We start from the raw sequence: 21,331 nt of genomic DNA, 5'->3' as shown, positions 1-21,331 counted from the left end.
CCAGAAGAAGCTTTCAAAAATAGTCACCTGCACCCTCCTACACTCTCCGTGGGAATGTAAATTGGTGCAGCTACTATGGAGAACAGTATGAAGGATCCCTTAAAAACTAAAAATAGAGACTTCCTTGACAGTCCAGTGGTTAAGACTCCCCACTTTCATTGCAGGGGTAGAGGTTTGATCCCTGGTTGTGGAACTAAGATTCAGCATGCCACTCAGTGTGGCCAAAGAAAAAAAGCTAAACATAGACTTGCCATATGATCCAGCAATTCCACTCCTGGGCATGTACCTGGAGAAAAATCTAATTTGAATTAAAAACATGCACCTCAATGTTCACACCAGCACTGTTTACATCAGCCAAGCCATGGAAGCAACCTAAATGCTTATCAATAGATACATGGATAAAGAAAATGTGGTATATACATATACAATGAACTACTACTCAGCCATAATAAAGAAGGAAATAATGCCATTCGCAGCAACATGGATGGACCTAGAGATTATCACACTAAGTGAAATAAGTCAGAGAAAGACAAGATACATGATACACCACTTACATGTGAAATCTAAATAAATGATACAAATGAACTTATTTATAAAACAGAAATTGACTCACAAACACAGAAAACAAACTCATGGATCCCAAAGGGGGAAGGGTGGGGGAGGGACAAATTAGGAGGTTGGGATTAACAGACATGCACTACTCTATATAAAACAGATAAGCAACAAGGACCTACTGTACAGCACACAGAACTCTATGCAATATTTGTAACAACATATATGTTGTATATATGTTATATATACAATGGAATCACTTTGCTATACATTTGAAACTAACACAACACTATAAATCAACTCGATTTCAATTTTTAAAGAATTGTCACCTGCTCTAAACCATTCTGACTCCCCATGCCCCAGTGCAATCTCAGCCCTTTAGTGCATCCAACAAAGAAGGCCCTGCTGCACTCCGTGCCCGCCCCCCGCCAGCATCCCATGCTCTGATCTTGCCATTCCCAACCATCTTGCATGTGCTGCCTCTCCTCACCAAGAATACCTCTTTGCCAGGACAACTTTCACTCCTGCTACAGAGCTCAGCTTAATCGATACTCTTTTGGGAAGGCCCTCCTTGATCCCCTGCCTGGGTGGGGGCCCTGCTGGGTGCTCCCCAGATGCACCTGGGTCAGCAGGGCTCTCCCAGAGGCAGAGTCTGAGGCTGGTAGGTGGTTTCTCTGGGAAGGGGGGGCAGGAGTGTGGGGAGGAGTGATAGAGTTGGCCACTGTGGTGAGCACCAGGTGCCCAATCCCGGGGGATCCTGGGAGGATTATGAACCACCCAAGACCATCCCCCAGGGGCAGAAGAAGGGTCTTATCATTGACTCTTTAGTGAGGCGCAGTGTGGCTCATTCCCTACTTACCACGTGTACGTGAGAGTGTGTAGAGCAGAAAGGAGCCTCAGGGCCACAAGGAGGTGAAGGCCTCCTGGCTGCCTGGAGGGGCTGGTGGTGGGGAACAGGGAGCTGGCCGCAGCCTGTGCAGCCCTGACACCAAGCAGCGGCCACCATGAGAGTTAAGACCCGAGAGGTGAAAGGTATGCTCCCGGCTGTACTTCCTCACTCTGCAAGAATCTGTTAGGTCAATCTAGGCACAGGTTCAATCCTTGGTCAAGGAACTAAGATCCGACATCTTGCATGATGCAGCCAAAGAGGGGGAAGAAAGACACTGCCTTTGCACCCCACTAGAGATGGATGGGGTGACCAGGAGGGGACAGGAAGCATGCCACACAATCCTCCCTGGGAGGTTGCCCCCGCCTTGGAGCCTCAGGGACACCAGCTTTGACTGGCTCAGGGGACCAGGGGACCTGCTGGGGTCACTGTCAGCCAATGCAGCTGGTCCTCAGTGGGGGTGAGGTGGAAGGGTAAGGCTGCCTCTGACCAGTTCTGCTGCAGCTCTGCCTCCCAGAGCACTGGGCTGTCCTATGCACAGCAGAAAATGGAACAGGAAGTGGAAATCTTCCCAGGAAAGAGGCTTTGCAACCCCAAGACAATCCAACAGGAAGATGCCATCCCTTCATCCTTTTGTTTTCTTCCCACTCCATGACAGTTTAAGATTTCTCCTCTCTGACCCACCCCCACCTCTCTGTCTCTCATACACACGCACACACACACCCACACACACAAAACCATGTATCTGAGGAGGGCTTTTCTCACAGGAGCTACTGTCTCATTCCCAGGACATGCCCATATGCCACAGGATCTGAGAGGTTTGGAAACTGACTCTGACTCAGCATCAAGGGGGAAAAAAATGGTGGGCTGCATGGCCTCAACCGAAAAATAGCTCTCTGCTTCTTGCACATAATGTCAGCTGCCCTCCTGGCTTGGAGACCCTCCCCGGACTGGCCCAGTGCTGCCAACAGCACAAGGACATCACTGTAATAATGATACCACCACTGATCACATGCTCACTTCACTGGGTGCCTCCGCCATGCCATTTAAGGTCACCCTCACATCCACCCAGAGTCTCGCAGCTGGTGGCCAAGGCTGTGGCCCTGGAACTTGCATGCTGAGCCTCTTTCCCTCCCAGTGTGCCACATCCTGCCTCAGAGGGTGCCCACCGCCTCTTTTTGATATTGCCTTCCCTGGTGGCTCAGATAGTAAAGAATCTGCCCGCAATGCGGGAGACCTGGGTTCTATCGCTGGGTTGGGAAGATCCCCTGGAGAAGGAGATGGCAACCCACTCCAGTACGCGTGTCTGGAGAATTTCATGGCGGGCTACAGTCCATGGTTTTGCAGAGTCGGACACAGCTGAGCAACTAACACTAAGCCACTAATTCATGGTGAGGGGTTGACCAGAAAGACACAGGTTTATGCTTTGGCCTAGCTAGACACCACCCTACAGGGATCTTAATACAGCTGCTGGTAGCAGATGCCAATGTTTTAAGAAAAGTCCATGAAAGTGAAACTTAAAACCAAGAAATCAACTTTTAAAAAAAATTAGCTGGAAAGCTCTTGCATCTCTCTTTCTGGGAGAGTTCCTGGCAGCACACAATAAATACCAGAAGACTGACTGTTCACTGAATGAATAAATGAATGAATGGATGGAAACAGAAGGCCAGGTCTTACATTACTAGAATTAGCTGTGCTGCTTAAGTCAAGACACTAAAGTGTAAGCCTGGTCTGTAAAATGCGGGAAACAAAATATGACAGCCCCTGTCAGGCTACTCCAAAGTTCCCTCCACAATCAACGAGGGAATGAAGGGACTGGTTCGTGGTGTGTCCTCTGGTGCACTGGGAGCCCCCGGGGGTCCTTGGGACCTCTCCGGTGCCTGGCAGCCGGCAGCCTCTGTTCAGTGAGCCTTATCCGTGCTGGCTCAGTCCCCAGAGGAGGAGGCTCAAGAGGCAGGAATCCATGCCCTCCCCTCCCAGGTGTGAGTGGTGGCATCAGGCACAGACCTTGTAATAACTGTAATCCCTTGCCGGTACACACCATTTTTATTCCAAAACACTTACACGCCTCAACTCATTTTATATTTCATATGCCCTCTCCTGGTGTTTGGCAGATGGTGAAATCGATGTGGAAGGACACAGCGGGCTGCGGCCCCAGCACCCATCACGCCAGCCAGATGCCAATAGCTGGAGGGAGCCAACCAGGGGGATACAAATGGGATTCTCGGGTGGGGCCTCCAGGGCTGCTCCAGACCTGGCTTTCGAATTTACTAGTTCCATTGTCAGGAAGGCAGAGAGGACAGTGCAGGGAGGCACTTTGATGTCTGAGGGCAACATGGCTGGGAGTGCCAGGACCTGTTGCCGGTGGCATCACTCAGAAGTCATAACTGATCTCTCAAGCAGTGGGATCCCAGGTGTGGTGCTCTCCTCCATCCTCTCCCTGGGTGATCTCTCTACTGGCTGGCTGCTACTCCACTGTCCTGAAGATGCTCTTGGGGCCCTGACCTCCTGCCTGACCTGCAGTCCCTGTCGGTTCAGGACCAGTCTCCTCAAGGGATGATATGGAGAGTCTACTAAGTACTGGGTTTGGGCTTCCCTGGTGACTCAGTGGTAGAGAATTCACCTAACAACGCAGGAGATGCCTGTTCAATTTCTGGGTTGGGAAGATTCGCCTGGAGAAGGTAATGGCAACCCACTCCAGTATTCTTGCCTGGGAAGACCCACGGACAGAGGAGCCTGGCGGGCTACAGCCCATGGGGTTGCAAAGAGTCAGACACCACTTAGCAACTAGACAACAACACCTGGTACCCATTGTTTTAATTTCCTCCTGGCTGTCAAATAACCACTGCAATGCGACAGGTCCCAACGTGAACTCACAGTCTCTCCTTCCCTCCAGATCGTCCCTTCTCAGCAGACAGCACCAGAGTCAGGAAGCTTCCCAGGTTCCTCCCTCTGCTCGGTCCTCAGACCCAAGTCATCCCCAAGTCCTGACGATTTCATCTCTTCAAATGTTCTCAAGTCCATCTCTCCCTGCCGGTTCCTGCCCCAACCTCCTTCCCCCAACCCGTCACCCAGCAGCAGCCTCTTGGACAGTGTCCCCTCAAGTCTGCCCTCCCAGGCAAGATTTCCAGGTAGAACCTCCTACATACGCTTGGCACTGCAGCCAGGCCTCCTTGCCGACAGGATGAAATGGAAGGACGAAATTGTGGCTCCCACAAGCTTGCCAGCCCTCATGCATGCAATGCCTCTTCCCGCCCAGCTAGGCAGCTTACTCTTCAAAGATGGAAGACATGCCCTCCCTCCAAGCACACCCTATACACCCGACCTACCATTATTCATGCCAGCTTCCTCCCTCGACACTCACCCCTCAAGACTCTGTTCTGTTATCACCTCCTAAGGGGATCCCCCTGACTGCTCGATGCCCCCACCCCCCCACCTGCCCTGGCCCAGGGCACTCACCTGCCACCCTACCCTGGAGAGGCATGTTACCCCATCTGCCCACCAGGCTGAGCACCCTCAGGGTGGAGAGACTGTTGTGTTCATCCCTGGCTCCAGCACCTAGCCTGCCCCTCAGTAGATGCTCTGGAAATATTTGCTGAACTGAGAGCAAACTTAATGAATATTTACACTGTACTAGGTGCCCATAGTTCTGCCTGGTGCCAGAAGCCCCTGCTTGGAGAAAAGTGAGATGAGCTTTCCCTGAGATGTAAAGATAAGTTTGTGCCTCTAAATTTCTGTTTACAGGGGTCAGCAAGTCATCAGTTCAAGAGTACCTGTTCCTCACCCTGATCCCAGTACTGGACTTGGTCCAGAGGAGGGCAGACCATCCAGGGCTCTGTTCCAATCAGATGGGGCTGGCAGCTGCCCAGGCTGGCTCAGAGGAAGGGGGCCGTCAGGTGGGAAATACCCCTGGGCACAGGGAGTCTGGAGGCATGGGGTGGGGGGCCCCCGCTGTCCAGTGCTAATGACCGAAGCCCACGACTGTTAGTCCTCATGTGGCTGCTCCAGGGTGAGCTGCGGTCACACAGTGGACGTGAACTTGAACAGTGGGGAAGCAGGGGTGACTGCGCCTCCAAGGGTAGCAGGAGAGAACTTCCTCAGCCTGGGACCCAGCCTGATCCACCACCACCACTAGGTATGGGCAGGGTAGGCCTTGTGTCTTCTTTGGGCTCCTTCCTGCCACTCAGTTCTGCCAGTCTGAGAGCTCTTCCCTGTGAGGGAGGGGAGGGGGCTAGGGGGTGGGCCGTGATGGGTGAGGACGAAGCTGGGTGGGAGTGTGAAGGCCAGGACTTGCCCCTCAGCTCTGCCTTCAGTTTGGGAGACCCTGGACTTTCCTTCGTTTCCTTATCTGCCAAGTGAGGACATAGCCCAGCCATGCCCTAGGAAGGCAAATGAATGGACATGGACAGAGGGCTTTGGGAAGGACAATTCCTTGTTTGTAAAATAAGGCTATTGCAGTGAGGGTGTCTGAGAAGAGGGCAGAGGGAACTGCCCTGATGGCCCCTCCCCCAACAGAACTGGGCAGCAAAGACCTGTCCCTGTCACACCAGAAGGGGTGGATGGGAGTCAGAAGTGCCACTCCAGGCTGGAGGCAGAGGTTCCATGGGGCTTACTGCTACCAGAGTGGCCACACCCCCACCTCTTTGGTTCAGGGACTTCTCACATGGGAGTCACATGGCCTGACTCTGTCATGAGGCCTGGGCTGCCAGAGGTCCTTGCTGATTCTTACCTGGTAGCAGTCAAAAGCCTGTCTCCTCCACACCAGGGACAGCCTGTGGGTGCTGCCCCACAAATAACCACACATAGAGAGGTGTATAAATTCATCCTATAGGACCCAAAGTGGACACCCTGCCCAAGCAGCCCCCAGGCCGAGACACAGATCATCACCAGCACTGACGCAAACGCAGAAGCAAAACCAAAAATCAGCTCAGGAGTGTGACACGTGTCCCCACACTTTAAAACAGCAGCCATGGGACTTCCCTGATGGTCCAGCAACTGACTCTGTGCTCCCAATGCAGGGGACTTGGGTTCAATCCCTGGTCTCGGGGAACTGGATCTTGCATGCTGCAACTGAAGATACCACATACCACAGCTAAGACCCAGTGCAGACAAATACATACATAAATAAATATTAAAACAAACAAAATCCAGCAGCCACTTACATTATCACAGTGTCCTCCCATCCTAGGTGAGACGGCAGCTGACCCAGGAGGGCCCACAGCAAGTCCTCTGCAGCAAACTGGGCCTGACTCTGGTCTGAGGGGCCCACCTGGGTCAGTGAGGACACTGGCCTTCTTCTCTTCTCAGATGGGGTCCCTGGGCCTTGCCTGGTTCTCCCCCTCTACTCCCCAGCCTTCTCCCTGCTGCTGCTGCTGCTAAGTCACTTCAGTAGTGTCCAACTCTGTGTTACCCCATAGACGGCAGCCCACCAGGCTCCCCCATCCCTGGGATTCTCCAGGCAAGAACACTGGAGTGGGCTGTCATTTCCTTCTCCAATGCATGAAAGTGAAAAGTGAAAGGGAAGTCGCTCAGTCATGTCCGACTCTTCACGACCCCATGGACTGCAGCCTACCAGGCTCCCCCGGCCATGGGACTCTCCAGGCAAGAGTACAAGAGTGGGGTGCCATTGCCTTCTCCCTGCAGAGGCAGCTATTTCAAAAAGCAGGTGGACCCTTATGTACCTTGTGCTGGATGGGCTCAGAGTTGAGTGGTGGATGAGCCCTGGTCCAGGTCCATTGTCCTCCCAGCTCTTCCCAGTGCCCTGCCAGCGCCCACTCAGCAACCCCCATTACCCACCATGAGGGGAGCTCTTTCCAGCCCTAGACCAGCTCACGGCCTTGGCCCTTGAAAAGAACAGGGCCAGGAGTCACCACAGGATGAGTGAGGGTCTTGGGCACAGCACCAGGCTTGAGCACCCTCCCTGGGTGGGCTCCAGCCATCCACTGAGTAGAGATCCTCGACAGCACTGACATCCTCAGAATAAGCTCCCGGCCCACCTGTTTAGCCCTCCTATGCCTGTCTGCCTTTACTGCGCTGGCCACAGCCAGGGAGCCTCGGGTCACACTTCCCCACCTGCCCCTTTACTTTCCCTACACCGGGTACCTGCTCCTCTCAACCCCCCAGTTTAACCTCTGAAGGCCTCTCCCTCTTCTTCCACCAGTAATGTGCCCAGCAGACTTGGCTCCAGCTGACTGCTACATTTTCAGGAATTTGCAAGCTGATGGTTAAACATAGTCATCATTAAAATGTAAATTCTACAAACTCACAATTATAGAAATTACATTAAGAACAAAGGTAATAGGTAGTCAGAACTCATCACTTTCTAATTATTTCTACTACACTTTACTATTGTCTATGGTTTTTAGGTTATTCATATCTATTGTGTCTGTGAGGTGGGAAAACCCCATCATTGTGTGATCCTGCTCATCTCTTCCCAACTCCACTGCAAGCAGGTACAGCACTTCCTCCCCCACACCCCACCCCCATCCCCACCACTGCTGCAGTCCTGAGGTATGCGATGCAGGGTGGGGAAAATCGGATGTACACATTTGAGGGTGCCCCTTCATCCCGCACCTCCAGACCAGGTAGCTAGGCAACTAGAGGTTCCTTCCCCAAGAGTTTTAGGCAAGGCAGCCATTCATTTTCTAGTCCCCAACCGCCAGATACCTCCCCAACTCTAGGGAGGGAGTGCTGTGTGCTGTTGCTTCAGTGGTGCAGGACTCTTTGAGACCCCATGGACTATAGCCTTTCAGGCTCCTCTGTCCATGGAATTTTCCAGGCAAGAATACTGGAGTGGGGTGTCATTTCCTACTCCAGGGGATCTTCCCTACCCAGGGATCAAACCCATGTCTCTCGTGTCTCTTGCATTGGCAGGCAAATTATTTACCCCTAGCACCACGTGGGAAGCCCTTAGGGAGAAGAGGAGGCCAAAAAACTACCAGAACTGAATCCCCCCCTCCCAGAGTCTTGAGGTCCAGTTTAAAAGATTTCAAGAAGGCAGAGAGCTGCCATAGTGCGCCCTGCCCCCATCTCCCAATAGAGCCCGCATGTCTGCTGCAGTTGTCCCCAATACTGTCTTCTGGCAGACAGGGTGCTCCACAGAGGTCGCCCTAGGGACCATAGGGTCATGGGCCCTTGACCACAGTCTGCTCCCCTTGGGGTTCCATACTTCCCTCCTAGAGATGGGGTGAGGAGTGGGGAGGGCAGGTCTGGCTCTCAGGGCCCAGGTGCCTGGGTGCCAATCACTGAGATCTCTGGAAGTAAAAGCCCAAGTCCCTGCCTTGCTCGGGCAAGTCCCTGACCCTCCTGAGGCTCAGGAGGCAAGGCCAGGCCCAGGGTTCCCGCTCAGTCCATACCGCCTGCCAGGCCCAGCTGGGCTCCTCTCCCGCGCCCACGCGATCTCTGGACACGCGCTCCCTCTGCACTAGGTTAGCTTCCTCCCCAGGCCCCGCGGGAAACCGCCTCTGATCAAATGAAGCCCTGAGCAGGGAAAGTGACCCTAGCCGGTCGCGGGATGGGAGTGGAGGCAGAAGTCGTCGCGCCCCTCGCGCGGGTATTTCCTCTGGAGTCGCCTGCTGGCCTGAGGCGCAGACACGCGTGGGACAGTCATGGCCAGCCCCTCCCGCGGCCCAGGGGCGGGCCGTGAGCTTCAGCGGGTCCCGGCGCTCGTGGTGGTCGAGCGCGGCCCCCGGGGGCTGAAACCCCCGCACAGTCCTGGACAGAGTCGCGCGGAGCCCAGACCTGCTACGTGCGGGCCGCGGGGTCCCTCTGGCGCCGGGAAGTGGAGGCCAATGGACGAGCAAGGGCTGCGCCGGCTCGCAGCCCCGCGCTAATGGGGAGTTCACGGCTGAAGCAATGAAAGAACTGTGACCTCGTGTAGCCTCGGGGATGGAAGGAGGATGCGGAGAGGGAGGAGATCGTGTTTTATCAAACAGGTCTCAATAGAGTGGCTTCATTTCCCATCCGCGGGCAGAAGTCAGCCCCAGGCAGGGACCCGGGAGCTTCCCAGCTGTTGGGCCATCGCGGCGCCCAGAGGAGGAGAATGAGGGGCTCGGGGTATGGGGCTCGGGTGTCCTCCGGGCTGCCCCAACTGGGACTGTCTCTTTGGCTCGACCTGTCGCCTGCAGTTGGATCCGGGAATCTCGGCGCCTCCTCTGTACAGTGGGAGCTTGGAGCGGCGGCTTCCGAAGCGCCTTTGGCTCTGACCCGCAGGGGCTCAGGTCCTAGTCGGGCACCGGAAACAGGACGGGAAATTGGGAGTCGAAGCCTGGGGCGCCGCTGCCCAGAAAAAAATGGCTCAAGTGTGTGGGTGGGTGAGTGAGGTGACTATGAGTAACAGCATAGTGTGGAGCTCCTCAGGGGTGACGCCCCTCTCCCGAAGCCCGAGACCCCTCGCCACCCGCGGAGAAGTGGGCAGAGCTGGGGTGCAGGGGCTCCAGAAAGCCCAACACACACGCGGACACGCGCAGACATGGGCACACGGAGGCATTCCAACTAGCACACGGACACGCACACGTGCCCTCATATCTCTGCTGTGGGAAGGCGCTCGGGGAGCGCAAAGGGTCCGCTTGCAGGGCCCCCTCGGAAGCGCGGCGCCTCCCCCCGAGGCTGCAGGGAGCGTCCAGCCCCGGTGGCGCCGTCTGCCCGGAATCGGACCCGCTTGGCTGGCAGGAAAGGCTTAATCCGCTAGGGACGCCTCCGAGAAGTGCCCGCCTGCCCCACCAGCACGATGTGGCGGCTGTCATTCCCGGGAGATGTTGCCAGTCTCCAAAGCCCGGAGCCGGGGTGGTGGGGGCGCAGGATAGCCGAGAACGAGGTCATAGGGAAGCCCCGCGACCCGGGGTGTGTAGCATCTTTACAACCCCATACAGACATTGAAGAAACGGAGAGACTCCGCGACCCCGCTTTGGAACCCCGCTTTGGAACCTGGGAAGGTAGCAAGGCTCTGCTCCCGGCACCCCCAACCCGGCACACAGGTGTGGACGACTTGAGTCCTTGGGGACCCGGTCGAGGCCCGGCGAGTGTTCGGCCCAGCGGGGTGAGCCGAATTCTGTCCCTCGGGTCCGCCGTGGCCTCCCGTGTGCCCCAAGTCCCGTCGGAGATTTGGAGCAGCACGCAGGTGGCCCATCCAGAAGTCCGGGGCCGCGGCCCGGCCCACCCTACTCTCCACACCCCGCTCCCTCGGCTCTCGGCGCCTTCGGGGAAGCGGCGCAGGCTGGGACAGGGGCGAGCGGGTAGAGGATGGTGCAAAAGATGCGGCGGCGCCGGGGTTTGGGGAGTAGTCTCCCCTACTGCGCGCTCCTGCGACCCCAGCCGCACAGCGGGACCCGGCCGCAGACAATTAAACCGGGATTCCTCCCCCGCTGACGTCGCCAGCGCCGAGGCCCCTCCCGCGGTGGCATAAAAGGCGCGGGCTCCGCAGCGCAGGCGGCAGTGGGGGCCGGACAGCGCGGCGGTGCGGACTGCGCGGCGGAGCAGCCAGCAGCGCGGCGCCCAGAGCGCGGGCCGCCCGCTGAGCCCCAGCCGAGCCGAGCGGAGCCGGGCCGGAGCGCCGGGTCCCAGCGCCCGCAGCCATGCCGGCCGGCCGCGCCGCGCGCACCTGTGCGCTGCTCGCCCTCTGCTTCTTGGGCAGCGGGGCCCAGGATTTCGGGCCGACGCGCTTCATCTGCACCTCGGTGCCCGTGGACGCCGACATGTGCGCCGCGTCCGTGGCCGCCGGCGGCGCCGAGGAGCTCCGGAGCAACGTGCTGCAGCTCCGAGAGACCGTGTTGCAGCAGAAGGAGACCATCCTGAGCCAGAAGGAGACCATCCGCGAGCTGACCACCAAGCTGGGTCGCTGCGAGAGCCAGAGCACCCTGGACGCGAGCGCGGGCGAGGCGCGGACCGGCGGCGGCCGCAAGCAGCCCGGCTCGGGCAAGAACACCATGGGCGACCTGTCTCGGACGCCGGCCGCTGAGACGCTCAGCCAACTCGGGCAAACTTTGCAGTCGCTCAAAACCCGCCTGGAGAACCTCGAGGTCCGCGCGCGCCGCTGTTTCCCCTCCGGCTCACGCGCCCCTCTGCCCTCCCCCACCTCCATTCCCGACCCTACCTGACACCCCCAACTCCGGGCTCGGCCGGGTGCGGATGCCTGGCTGAGGCCTCCCCAAGCCTGCGGGCCCCGGAACGGGCACTAGCCCGAGCTCCCTGCCAGGCCGCCCCCGCAGTCGCCCTGAGGGGACCGCGCCACCGGCCTCCCGGCACGGTCCCTACTCCACGCGTAACGATATGGTTTCCCCCCCGCCCTTGCACCCCCGCAGCAGTACAGCCGGCTCAATTCCTCCAGCCAGACCAACAGTCTCAAGGATCTGCTGCAGAGCAAGATCGATGACCTGGAGAGGCAGGTGCTGTCTCGGGTGAACACTCTGGAGGAGGGCAAAGGGGGCCCCAAAAATGACACCGAGGAAAGAGTCAAGATCGAAAGCGCCCTGACTTCCCTGCACCAGCGGATCAGCGAGCTCGAAAAAGGTAGTGGTCATGGGGTGGGGTAGGGAGAGGAAGGTCCTTGCATCCTATCTCAGCTCCCTGGACCAGTGGGACCCGGCCTCTGGCCCTGGCTTTCTGCACAGCTCAGGTCGGGAGTGTAAAAGCCCTGAGCTCCTCCACCATTTCTACCTTAGGTTCTCCAGCTGATGTTCCTAGCAGGGCTGGAGTGCCCTGGGCTTGGGACATCTGGGGAAACGGAGTGAGGAAGGGATAGCCTAGGGCTCCCTCCCTGCTCCCCTGCCACAGTCACACACTCACAGGAATTTTTCAAGTCTGATCTGTTTAGTCTTCAGCAACTTTGCACTAGAGCCATGGCTAGACCAAGTCCTCCCTGGCTAAGAAACCCTGGTTCTAGCCAGTCCCTATCCCCAGCAGAGAGCAGGGCAGGGGCTGCGGCTGGGTCCTCCTGGTCCACGGCAGATCTGGGCCCTGAGCAGGCTTCCTCCCAGTTCCTTGCGGCCCCTGGCGTCCTTTAGGGATTTCCAGGTCCCCCTTCCCCAGCCCTGAGTACATTCCTGTGGTTTTCTCTTATAAATGACCCAAGCTCAGGCATCTTGCATGCTGCCCCGCTGTTCAAGTCGCCAACCCAAAGTCCCAGTCTCGCCCGGGCTCATGGATGAGCTTGAGAGGCTCAGCCTTGAAGTCTCAGAAATCAAACAAGGTTGTAAAAGGGGAGGCGGGGGGATGCGAGGCTGGGAGCAGGGCCACGTGACCCTTCTCGGACTGCAAAGTGTGTGCTGGATGGATTTAAACAGTGCCATCTTAAGGCACGTTATGTAACTGAAAAACAGATCGGGGAAGGGAGGAGGGAGAAAGAAGGGGGAGGTTGGGGAAATGAAGAGCACCCCCTGGAGAGAGACCAGATCTGCTCCAAGGGCAGGGGGCTGCCAGCCTGAGACAGAAGGGGAACATGGCCAGCCCTGCTCTGTTCCCTGACATCTGGCTTAGAGGAAGGGGTTGGGGTAGCTGACCCAGTAGGATGTGTTCTAGAAATAATTCTTGGCCTAGAGGGCTGGTTTAGTGCTGGGCTCTCTGGCAGCACCCCGTGTACACCCTGGAGCTGGTGGGTGTGTGTTCCTGGCTCTGGGCCGGGTGCCCATGCCCACTGCTGGGTTGGAATGTTTTGACTGGAATCAGTCACACCATGCCCAGGGTCATAGCCACAGTGTGTGTGTGAGTTGGGAGAGGGCAGACAAGCATTCCCTGGAGATGTTGCCAACAGACGGGGAGCTGGTGGCTGAGTATAAAGGGAGGCGATGGGGCAATGAGTGTGATTTTTCAGGAAACACACCGGAAGCTCGCCCTGAGAATGATTGGCATTGTCCTCAAAGCAGTCACCTTAGGAGAACCTGGCTCTAGGGCCATCTTCGGGCTCCCTGCTGTCCTGCCCTCTCTGCAGGGGCAGACAGAGCTGCTTGAAGAGACTCAGAGGGGACAGCTCTCCTTCCTGTGGGGTGGATGGGATACTGGAAACAGCCTGAGTCCTCAGGATGAATTGGCTGGGTCAGATGAGTGACCAGGGGCTGCAGTGTGTCCTGGCCTTGAAGGAAGTGTGACGGGCCCCAGGGGCCTGTTCTGAGCAGCAGCCAGCATCGTGAAATCAGGTTGGGCTCCCGGAGGGGCTACTCTGAGGGGAGTTAGCCTCTTTCCTGGTGAGGAGACCCCCTTCCTCTGCAGCCACACCTTTGAGCAAGCATTGCTTTACAGGGTGTGCCCTGACCCACTCCCTCCCCATGCCACTGCCCAGCTCAGGTGCAGATACCCAGAGCCCATTGTGTACAGGCTTCCCCATCCCAGCCTGTCCATGGGGGCCACCATGTGGGAGCCAGACCCAGAGTGCAGAGACTGTGGGCCAGCTCTTTCGGTCTGGCCCTGTGCCCTGGGGCAAAGTACTTGACCTCTCTGAGCTTTGTTTTCAGCATCTACAGAACAGAGAGGAGTCTGCTTTGTCTGCATCACATAGCCTGGTTGGGGGCAGGGGGGTTGGCAAGCCTGCTTTAGTCTGGGACAGGCGCTTTGTCAAGGTGCAGGTGTCGGTACTGTGTCCCGTCCTCTGCAGGTCAGAAGGACAACCGCCCTGGAGATAAGTTCCAGCTCACATTCCCACTGCGGACCAACTACATGTATGCCAAGGTGAAGAAGAGCCTGCCAGAGATGTACGCCTTCACAGTGTGCATGTGGCTCAAGTCCAGTGCGGCGCCGGGGGTGGGCACGCCCTTCTCCTATGCCGTGCCCGGCCAGGCCAATGAGCTGGTTCTCATTGAGTGGGGCAACAACCCCATGGAGATCCTCATCAACGACAAGGTAGAGCCTCTACCCTTCCTTCTGGATTTGCAGGGCAGCAGGGTGAGGCCTCTGGGGCCCCAGTCCAACCAGTGGCTGGGGCAGGTCTGGGTGGTATGAGATACACAGCCTCGGGTGCTACTGTGGCCCCCAAGAGGAGAGTTCGCCAGGCAGGGCTGAGGGAGGGGCAGGGTGAGGACTGGGAGAAATGGGGAGGGGTACCCTTGCTATTCTCTGTGAACACGGGGAAGCTGGAACCCTCCCAGACAGAGGCCTCACGGGTGGGGGTGGAGGAGGAGGATCCAGGGGCCAATCCATCCGGCTGATCAAACCCTGACTCCCTCCCTCAGCTGGTCTTGGAACTGACTTTTCTCCCCCATATTTGGGAGACCATAGATGCTTGGGGTCGTGGTAAGGATGCTCCCAGAAAGTCCACATCAATCCTGCTTAGCCCCCTGCCCCTGGGAGGAGACCAGGTCTGCATGAGCCCTTGGGAGAGGGCACCTTTTCCCTCCAGGGAACCCATCTCCATCTTGGCCCTTAATCCCTGCTAGCTCTGGAATTAGCTGTCAGCTCTCCAACTCCCTCATCACCACGCCAGCTTTGGTAGTTAATGTCTAAAACCTGGACTGAGAATTGGAGTCCAAGCCTTTGCTCTTGATGCCTTGCCCAGAGAGGGCTGTGCCTTTCTGGGGCCCCATGTCCCCAAGTTAAAAGGGTGTGAGGGTTCTTTTGTCAGCTGAAGCAGCCTCCCCGCCTGAAATGTTAGAGTGGGAGTGAAATTCCAGGTCAGGGGCTGCTCTGGAGCATTAAAAGGCATGGTGCCATCTCCCCTGGCATCTTTCAGAGTCTCTGTAAAAAGGCTGGGCGGGTTTTAGACCCAGAGGATCTGGCAATTAGAGATGGAGTGTTGGAAGAGAGGAGGGCCCAGAAAGCAGCAGTGAAGTCAGCCCCCAGGGGTGGCTCATCCGAGGGCAGGTTTTTTGGACTGGTCCAGAGGTAGGAGGGTGAGTAGGAGTGAGGAGATTGCATATTCAGATCGATCTGGACAAAGCTTCCCATTTCCTTTGTGATTCTGTACTCCATCAATGGATGGGCCTGACAGTCCCGAGGGGCAGGTGCTGCAAGAACTCAGTAATGGCTCTTGATATTTACTGTAAATACCTATGACTAGTAACTAGTGACACTAGTGACGATCATTGATCCTGATGTGCCCATTCCCATCTTGTCCTGTATGTCGTTCTCCTGCCCAGGTGGCTAAGCTGCCCTTTGTAATCAATGACGGCAAGTGGCACCACATCTGTATCACCTGGACCACCCGGGACGGGGTCTGGGAAGCCTACCAGGATGGCACCCAGGGCGGCAACGGCGAGAACCTAGCACCTTATCACCCCATCAAGCCACAAGGCGTGCTGGTGCTGGGCCAGGAGCAGGTACAGGCTGTGGGGGGCAGGGACGGGGTGAGGGGGAAGTGGGGGCCACTGGCTGCAGGGGGAGGAGCTCCAGAACCGGAAACTAGGCTGGAGAAAGGAGAGTGAGTGTGTTGGGAGGGAGGGGAGAGAGGCCGCAGGAAGCAAAGTGGGAGGGAGCTGGAGAGGGAAGTGGTTCCCCTGAGAAGAAGCCGTGGAAGCAAGTGATGAAGCAGTCTGGGCAAAGTCCCCGCTCTGAGTGGGTTCTTTCAGGAAAGGCAGGAGGAGGGGGCTCTGTCTCCAGACTCTCAACAACTGCAGCGATGCTCTTTGGCACAGGAAGGCCAGTCGTGCACTTAGTGATGCATAATTTATTTCCTGGAAGTGGTTTGTCTCCCATTGGGCACCCAGGAGGGAAAGGCAGGCAGGAGAGCCCCAGGCCTTCAGTTCTTGTTGGGCAGCTATGGCTAGCAAAGAGTGACATTAGAGTTTCCTGGGGAGAGGCAGGGAGTGTAGGGGAGGCCCCCAGGCCCTGCTTCCACGGTTGTCCCAGCTGACACCCTCCCTCACTGGGCACCTCTCAGGTGCCCCCAGGAGAAACTCTGCATCCAGGGCAGAGGAGGCCAGCATCACTGCTGTTCCTGAGCTCCCTGGAGGGCGGGGACGGATGCACAGCTGAGACAGATGTGCCCAGAGGTGGACGTGAGAGCCATACATGCTAGGGAAGCCCTCCTGATAGGCACTCACCACTTTGACCCCCTCCACCCTCACCCTCTGCTTTTCTCTGAAGGACACTCTGGGTGGCGGGTTTGATGCCACCCAAGCGTTTGTGGGCGAGCTGGCCCATTTCAACATCTGGGACCGCAAGCTGACCCCAGGGGAGGTGTACAACCTGGCCACCTGCAGCACCAAGGCCCTTTCCGGCAACGTCATCGCCTGGGCCGAGTCCCACATCGAGATCTACGGCGGAGCCACCAAGTGGACATTCGAAGCCTGTCGCCAGATCAACTGAGGCCTGGGGCTGGGCTGAGCCTCCGGGTCCCTGGGTCCCCAGCCCCCGCCCGCCTCCCCTTGCTTGTGCGGTGATGATCCGTCATCTCTTCTTCTCTCCCTTTCCCCCAGGAATGACTCAAGGCCACCGCCCTCGCACATGCGCACACGCACACAGCCTGGTCTCGTCCTCGTGCACGTGAGAAGCAGGCCTGGCTCCCATCTGCCGCAGGTGTCCCCACTTCTCTCTAGGAGCCCGCGCTGTTTCTCAGGCATGCCCCGTTCACCACCAACACTGGCGGCTGAGACATTTTGAAAAATGCACACGTAGGTGAGAGGACTCGTGTGTGAGTGTGACTGTGTGTGTGTGTGTGTCTACAAGGATCTGTCTCTCGGGGGAGGCCTTCTCTTTTAAAATGAGGTATTCCTTTTCTTCTTTCTCTGTGGCTTTGGGAAGTCTCATGACTGGTCTAATCTCTGTACTTGCCAACTCTGGTGGCCGCCCGTGTGCCTTGGGGCTGGTGCAACTTCTCCTGCCATACGTTCATCTTTGTTTGCAAACCTTTTTCAGAGCGACATATCTCTATATTGATAGAATAAATATCTTTTAGCGCTTTGTTAAAGGCTAGGGACCTCTCCAAGGAGAATTTGTATTTTGTCGTAGAAGTAAATTCTCTCTGAAGGGTTGAAGGCAGACCATGTCCTGTGATGGCACCACATGCTGGGAGAGGGCAGAGGAGGTGGCACCAGCCTCAGGAGCCAGGCATCCTGCTGTTGACCTCTGAGGACAGCACTGGGCCTGGGAGGCTGGCCTGCCCACCCAGCGTAGCCAGCTCTGGCCCAATATCCCATCTGTGGCCCTCAGCCTTCCCACCTCCCCAAACTCCCCTCCAGCGGCCAGCTGGTGACCCCAAGAGAGGAGCATCCCACCCATTGCCCAGGAAGCCAGGACCTCTGGACCCTTCCCCTTGGCCTCTGGCAGTGGACGACCTGAGGCTTCAGTGGGTCAGCTGGAGAACAGACCTTTTAGACCAGGAAACCCACACTCTGACTGAGACCCAGCCATGTAAGGCCACAGCCAGTCAATGGGCCAGGTCCATGGTAACTCTGACAGCCATATTCTTTACCCAGGCTGGGGCAAGTCCAGAGACCTCTCCATGGAGAGCTAGGCATGGCCAGGCCGGGGCCTGAAACCCACTCCCCATCTTACAGAGCTCAAGTTCTGATGCAGCCCCCAACCCGTCACCAGCTGGTGACATTGACACCCAATCAGTGTCCAGAAGCTTTGACATTTTTTCTCCCCATGAAAAACTAACATGTGCGTCTCCTTCTAGTCCTTCCAAGGTGGGGAGAAAAGTGTGTGTATGTGTGTGTGTGTGTGTGTGTGCGCGTGTGTGTGTGTGTGCGCGCGCGTGTGTACGCACACATGTGTGTTGAATGAGAGAGAGAAGAAGAGCACTCAGACGGATCACGCCCAGGGGAGGGTGAGCTCCCTGCTTCGTTGCACCATCTGGGGGTCGCACACCCAAGGGCCACCTGGGCTCTATCACCAAGAGTCTAATTAGCAAAAGGCTGGCAAGTCTTTCTAGAAATTCTACTGCACTGCCTGGCTCATCTACAGCTGCAGACATTTCTTCAGCAGGAGCAGGTGTTCTGTCTTCTGTTTTTTCCAGAGGCACCTGTCTCCTTAAACGCAGGTCCGTGTTGTGTCGGAAACCTAGTGCATCTGTGTGTGTCTGTGTTGGTGTTTCTGTGTCGGTGTCTGCGTGGGTGTCTGCACGGTACCCAGTCGCCGTTCTGCAGTGCGTCACTCTCGTGCCGAGGGTGCGGTCCAGGCACCGGGCTGCGTGTTGTGGTTCAACAGTGGCTTTTTTCTGAGACCATTGTGCTTTGTCAGAGCCCGTCCGGCTGTGGCATCTGTGGGTCTGCAGGGATCTTCTCGTTTGCATGTTCCTCGGGGCGGTGTGTCCCTTGCTTCCTCATTCTGGTGTGTGTTCCCCTGCCTGCATGAACTTCTCTGGTTCTGTGTTGTGTGCCCAGTGCCACCCCTTGTTCTGTGACCATCCATGTAGCTACTGAAAATGGCTGGGTAAGCAAGCCAAGGGTGTTGGAGGAGGTCACGGGAGAGACGGAGTCCCTCTCTCCCTCCCCACTCCCCAAACACACCAAGAAGTATTTTTAACATGTAGGTTGAGAACAGGCCTAACATCGCCCGTGGTTGGGAGAGAGCGAGAGCTTGGAATCCCCCTCTAGACCAGATCAGCCCCACCCCTCACTTCAGCCATCTCGGAGCTGTAGGCAAGGCCCAGAGTGTGCTAGGTGCTCTCCTTCGGCATCTCCCACCAGCCCCTGCCGCCGATCTAGTGATCTACCGGACCCCAGACCACCTTCTGCCCCAGTGGGCTCGGTGGGAGCTGTCCATTTAGGACCACAAGCCATCCTCTGCCCTAACTAAAGGTGGGCAGAGCACACCTGTGTCCCTTTGGCCTCCCCTCCCCGACCTGTTCACCCTCCTCGCCCCCCACCCCGATGCACCCATGGTGCCAGGGACAGAAGCTGATGTTTAACTCCCTACCCCGCCCCAACTGGAGCCTGTGCCAAGCCCCTGGCTCCCTCACTGTGTTAACACTTGGCACTTCGCCAGCCCCGAGAAAGGTAGATGACACAGCCACAAATCTAATCCACATAGTTTCCATCTACTCCTTAATCTGATTGATGTTCCCTCTTGCACTGAATAATACATGCCTATCTCAGGTAAGCCATTTTATAAAATAAGGAGATAAAAAAGCACTGTCGAGACAGTGTTTGCTTTTGCCGAGCTGGTGTCCCACAGCTCCCTGGGTGTCCGAGGCGGCAGAGCTACTGACAGAGGCTCTCCGGGCCCTCGAGGGCTTAGAGCCCACTTGAATCGTAAGCCTTCTTGCTTTTGATAACACAGTATTATTTCTCTTACTCTAGAAGAAAAAGTTTATTACCAAAACAAGAATATTTTTATGAAAGAAAAGGACAAACCTATAAATTAACTCAACCTATATTTCCCTTGAAAATACTTTTCAGGCTCCGCCAAAATGTAGAACTGAAAGCATGTATTTTGGAAGAAAGAGATACATTTTGTATGCTTTCTGTTCCTTTTGTAGATTCACAGTTTATTTTCTAAGACTGCAAAGATCACTTTGTCACCAGCCCTGGGACCTGAGACCAAGGGGGTGTCTTGTGGGGAGTGAAGGGGAAGGGAGAGGCTGGCATGAGGGTCATAGTTCCAATGAGCTCCAGGGCGGGGCCACCTGTTCTCAAAGACATGTTGGGGACTGGATATGCTCTGGTCCCTGATGGTGGCCCCTCTGTCTTGGAGTTGACTTGTCAAGTGGAATGAGTAGAGGACTTGATGGTCAGTTCCAACCCTGATAGAAGAAACTAGGGTTCTGAATTGTGAAGATTAAGAAGATGGTATCCTTTGTAATCTTATGGCAACCAAAACGTGGCTTAAAGCAGTCATGGTTTCATCTCTTAAAACACAGTGTGTAAATTTATTCAGCTAATGATGGGAAATGTATCACTTCCATGTACAGTGGACTTAAGTGCCATTTGTTGAAAGGGAACAAGTCATTGAGAACAAAAAAGCCCAATACTTAGAGTCCCAATTTTGTCTTATTTGCCAAAAAAAAAAAAAAAAAAATCAACAACAACAAAGCAAACCCCCTCTGGTTGATATTGTTATATTGTATATACTGTATAATAGGAAAGAGAATTGATGTATCTTACTTTTTCATTATTTGCTAACCAAAGCTGTACATTTTTCATATGATCCACAGCCTTTTGGGTATCTAATGGGTCAAAACCATGGGACCTGCCACCTCCCATCAGCAGTTCTGGAAATGCACTATTTCTACTGGTATTCTTGCTTTTTTTTTCATTTTCTTGCTGAAATGACATGAATTGTTGAGTTTATTTTTACACAGTAAAGAGTGAAGAAAGACTGTGGTCTCCTTGGAATATCTCTTCTTTCCTCAAGCTTGCAAATGTCACCTCAACCTACTGGGCGACCTCAGGGGCCCTCCCAGGATATGCCTGCCTACCCATTGCCCTGTGCCCCTTAAAAATCCAGCAGCCACCTGGTGATAGTGGACATCAGGTGTGGGGAGGGGGCCTGCCCCATTCTCAGGTGCAGCCGACATCGAGGCAGAGAGCAGTGAAGTGATTCTGCAGTGTGTAGAGACCACACTGGGGCTTGGATTGCAGAGTATCTGCCCATTCCTCACCTCATCTGCAGCCCTGCTCCCTCCTGAACCGATGCACTGCCCACAGCACACCTGGCTACAGGTCCCAGGTAGTCTGGGCTTGTCCTTCCCAAGCAGCCCTGCTCTCCTTTGCCACATCCCTGCTGACCCATCCTTAGGGTCCCCAGGCTGTTTCCCTGCTCTCAAGTAAGACAGCACCCCCAGGTTCACATACCAAGAAGATGGCTGATGTGGGAACCCTGGGCACTGACAAGAACTCAGTTCCCTGGCCCCTCATGGGCCAGGCTAGCCACTGGATGGACATGGAGCCATGGAGCTGTTCCCTTCTGTGGGATAAAATCAATGAGCACGAGTCCAAATAACCTGCCTGGTTGATTGGTCTCCCCCATGCCCCAACACACATGCATGTGCGTGCGCACACACACACACACACACCACATGCTGAATTA

General features: G+C 56.0%; 2 protein-coding genes across 3 annotated transcripts in view; one reads left to right on the top strand and one right to left on the bottom strand.

Annotated features, from left to right (window-relative positions):
- The window catches only part of ENDOV (endonuclease V), an 81,033-nt gene that overhangs the window by 13,138 nt on the left and 46,564 nt on the right, over nt 1-21,331 (bottom strand). The window lies entirely within an intron of this gene.
- Nucleotides 11,010-20,621, top strand: NPTX1 (neuronal pentraxin 1). Its single transcript, XM_040244774.1, has 5 exons — nt 11,010-11,454; nt 11,737-11,944; nt 14,022-14,266; nt 15,499-15,678; nt 16,445-20,621. Exons 1-5 carry the CDS (start codon nt 11,011-11,013, stop codon nt 16,664-16,666), a joined length of 1,299 nt encoding a protein of 432 aa, XP_040100708.1. The 5' UTR covers nt 11,010; the 3' UTR covers nt 16,667-20,621.

Source organism: Oryx dammah, unplaced genomic scaffold (assembly GCF_014754425.2).
Source record: "Oryx dammah isolate SB20612 unplaced genomic scaffold, SCBI_Odam_1.1 HiC_scaffold_8, whole genome shotgun sequence".
In the NCBI taxonomy this organism is placed as follows: domain Eukaryota; kingdom Metazoa; phylum Chordata; class Mammalia; order Artiodactyla; family Bovidae; genus Oryx; species Oryx dammah.
The sequence above is the reverse complement of the archived record's forward strand: the minus strand, read 5'-3'. Positions and strand labels throughout refer to the sequence as shown.

Coding starts and splice junctions, on each gene's coding strand:
- NPTX1 (XM_040244774.1), top strand. CDS start 11,011: ATGCCGGCCGGCCGCGCCGCGCGCACCTGTGCGCTGCTCGCCCTCTGC. Junction 11,455..11,736: donor CCCGCCTGGAGAACCTCGAG/GTCCGCGCGCGC, acceptor GCACCCCCGCAG/CAGTACAGCCGGCTCAATTC. Junction 15,679..16,444: donor TGGTGCTGGGCCAGGAGCAG/GTACAGGCTGTG, acceptor TTTTCTCTGAAG/GACACTCTGGGTGGCGGGTT.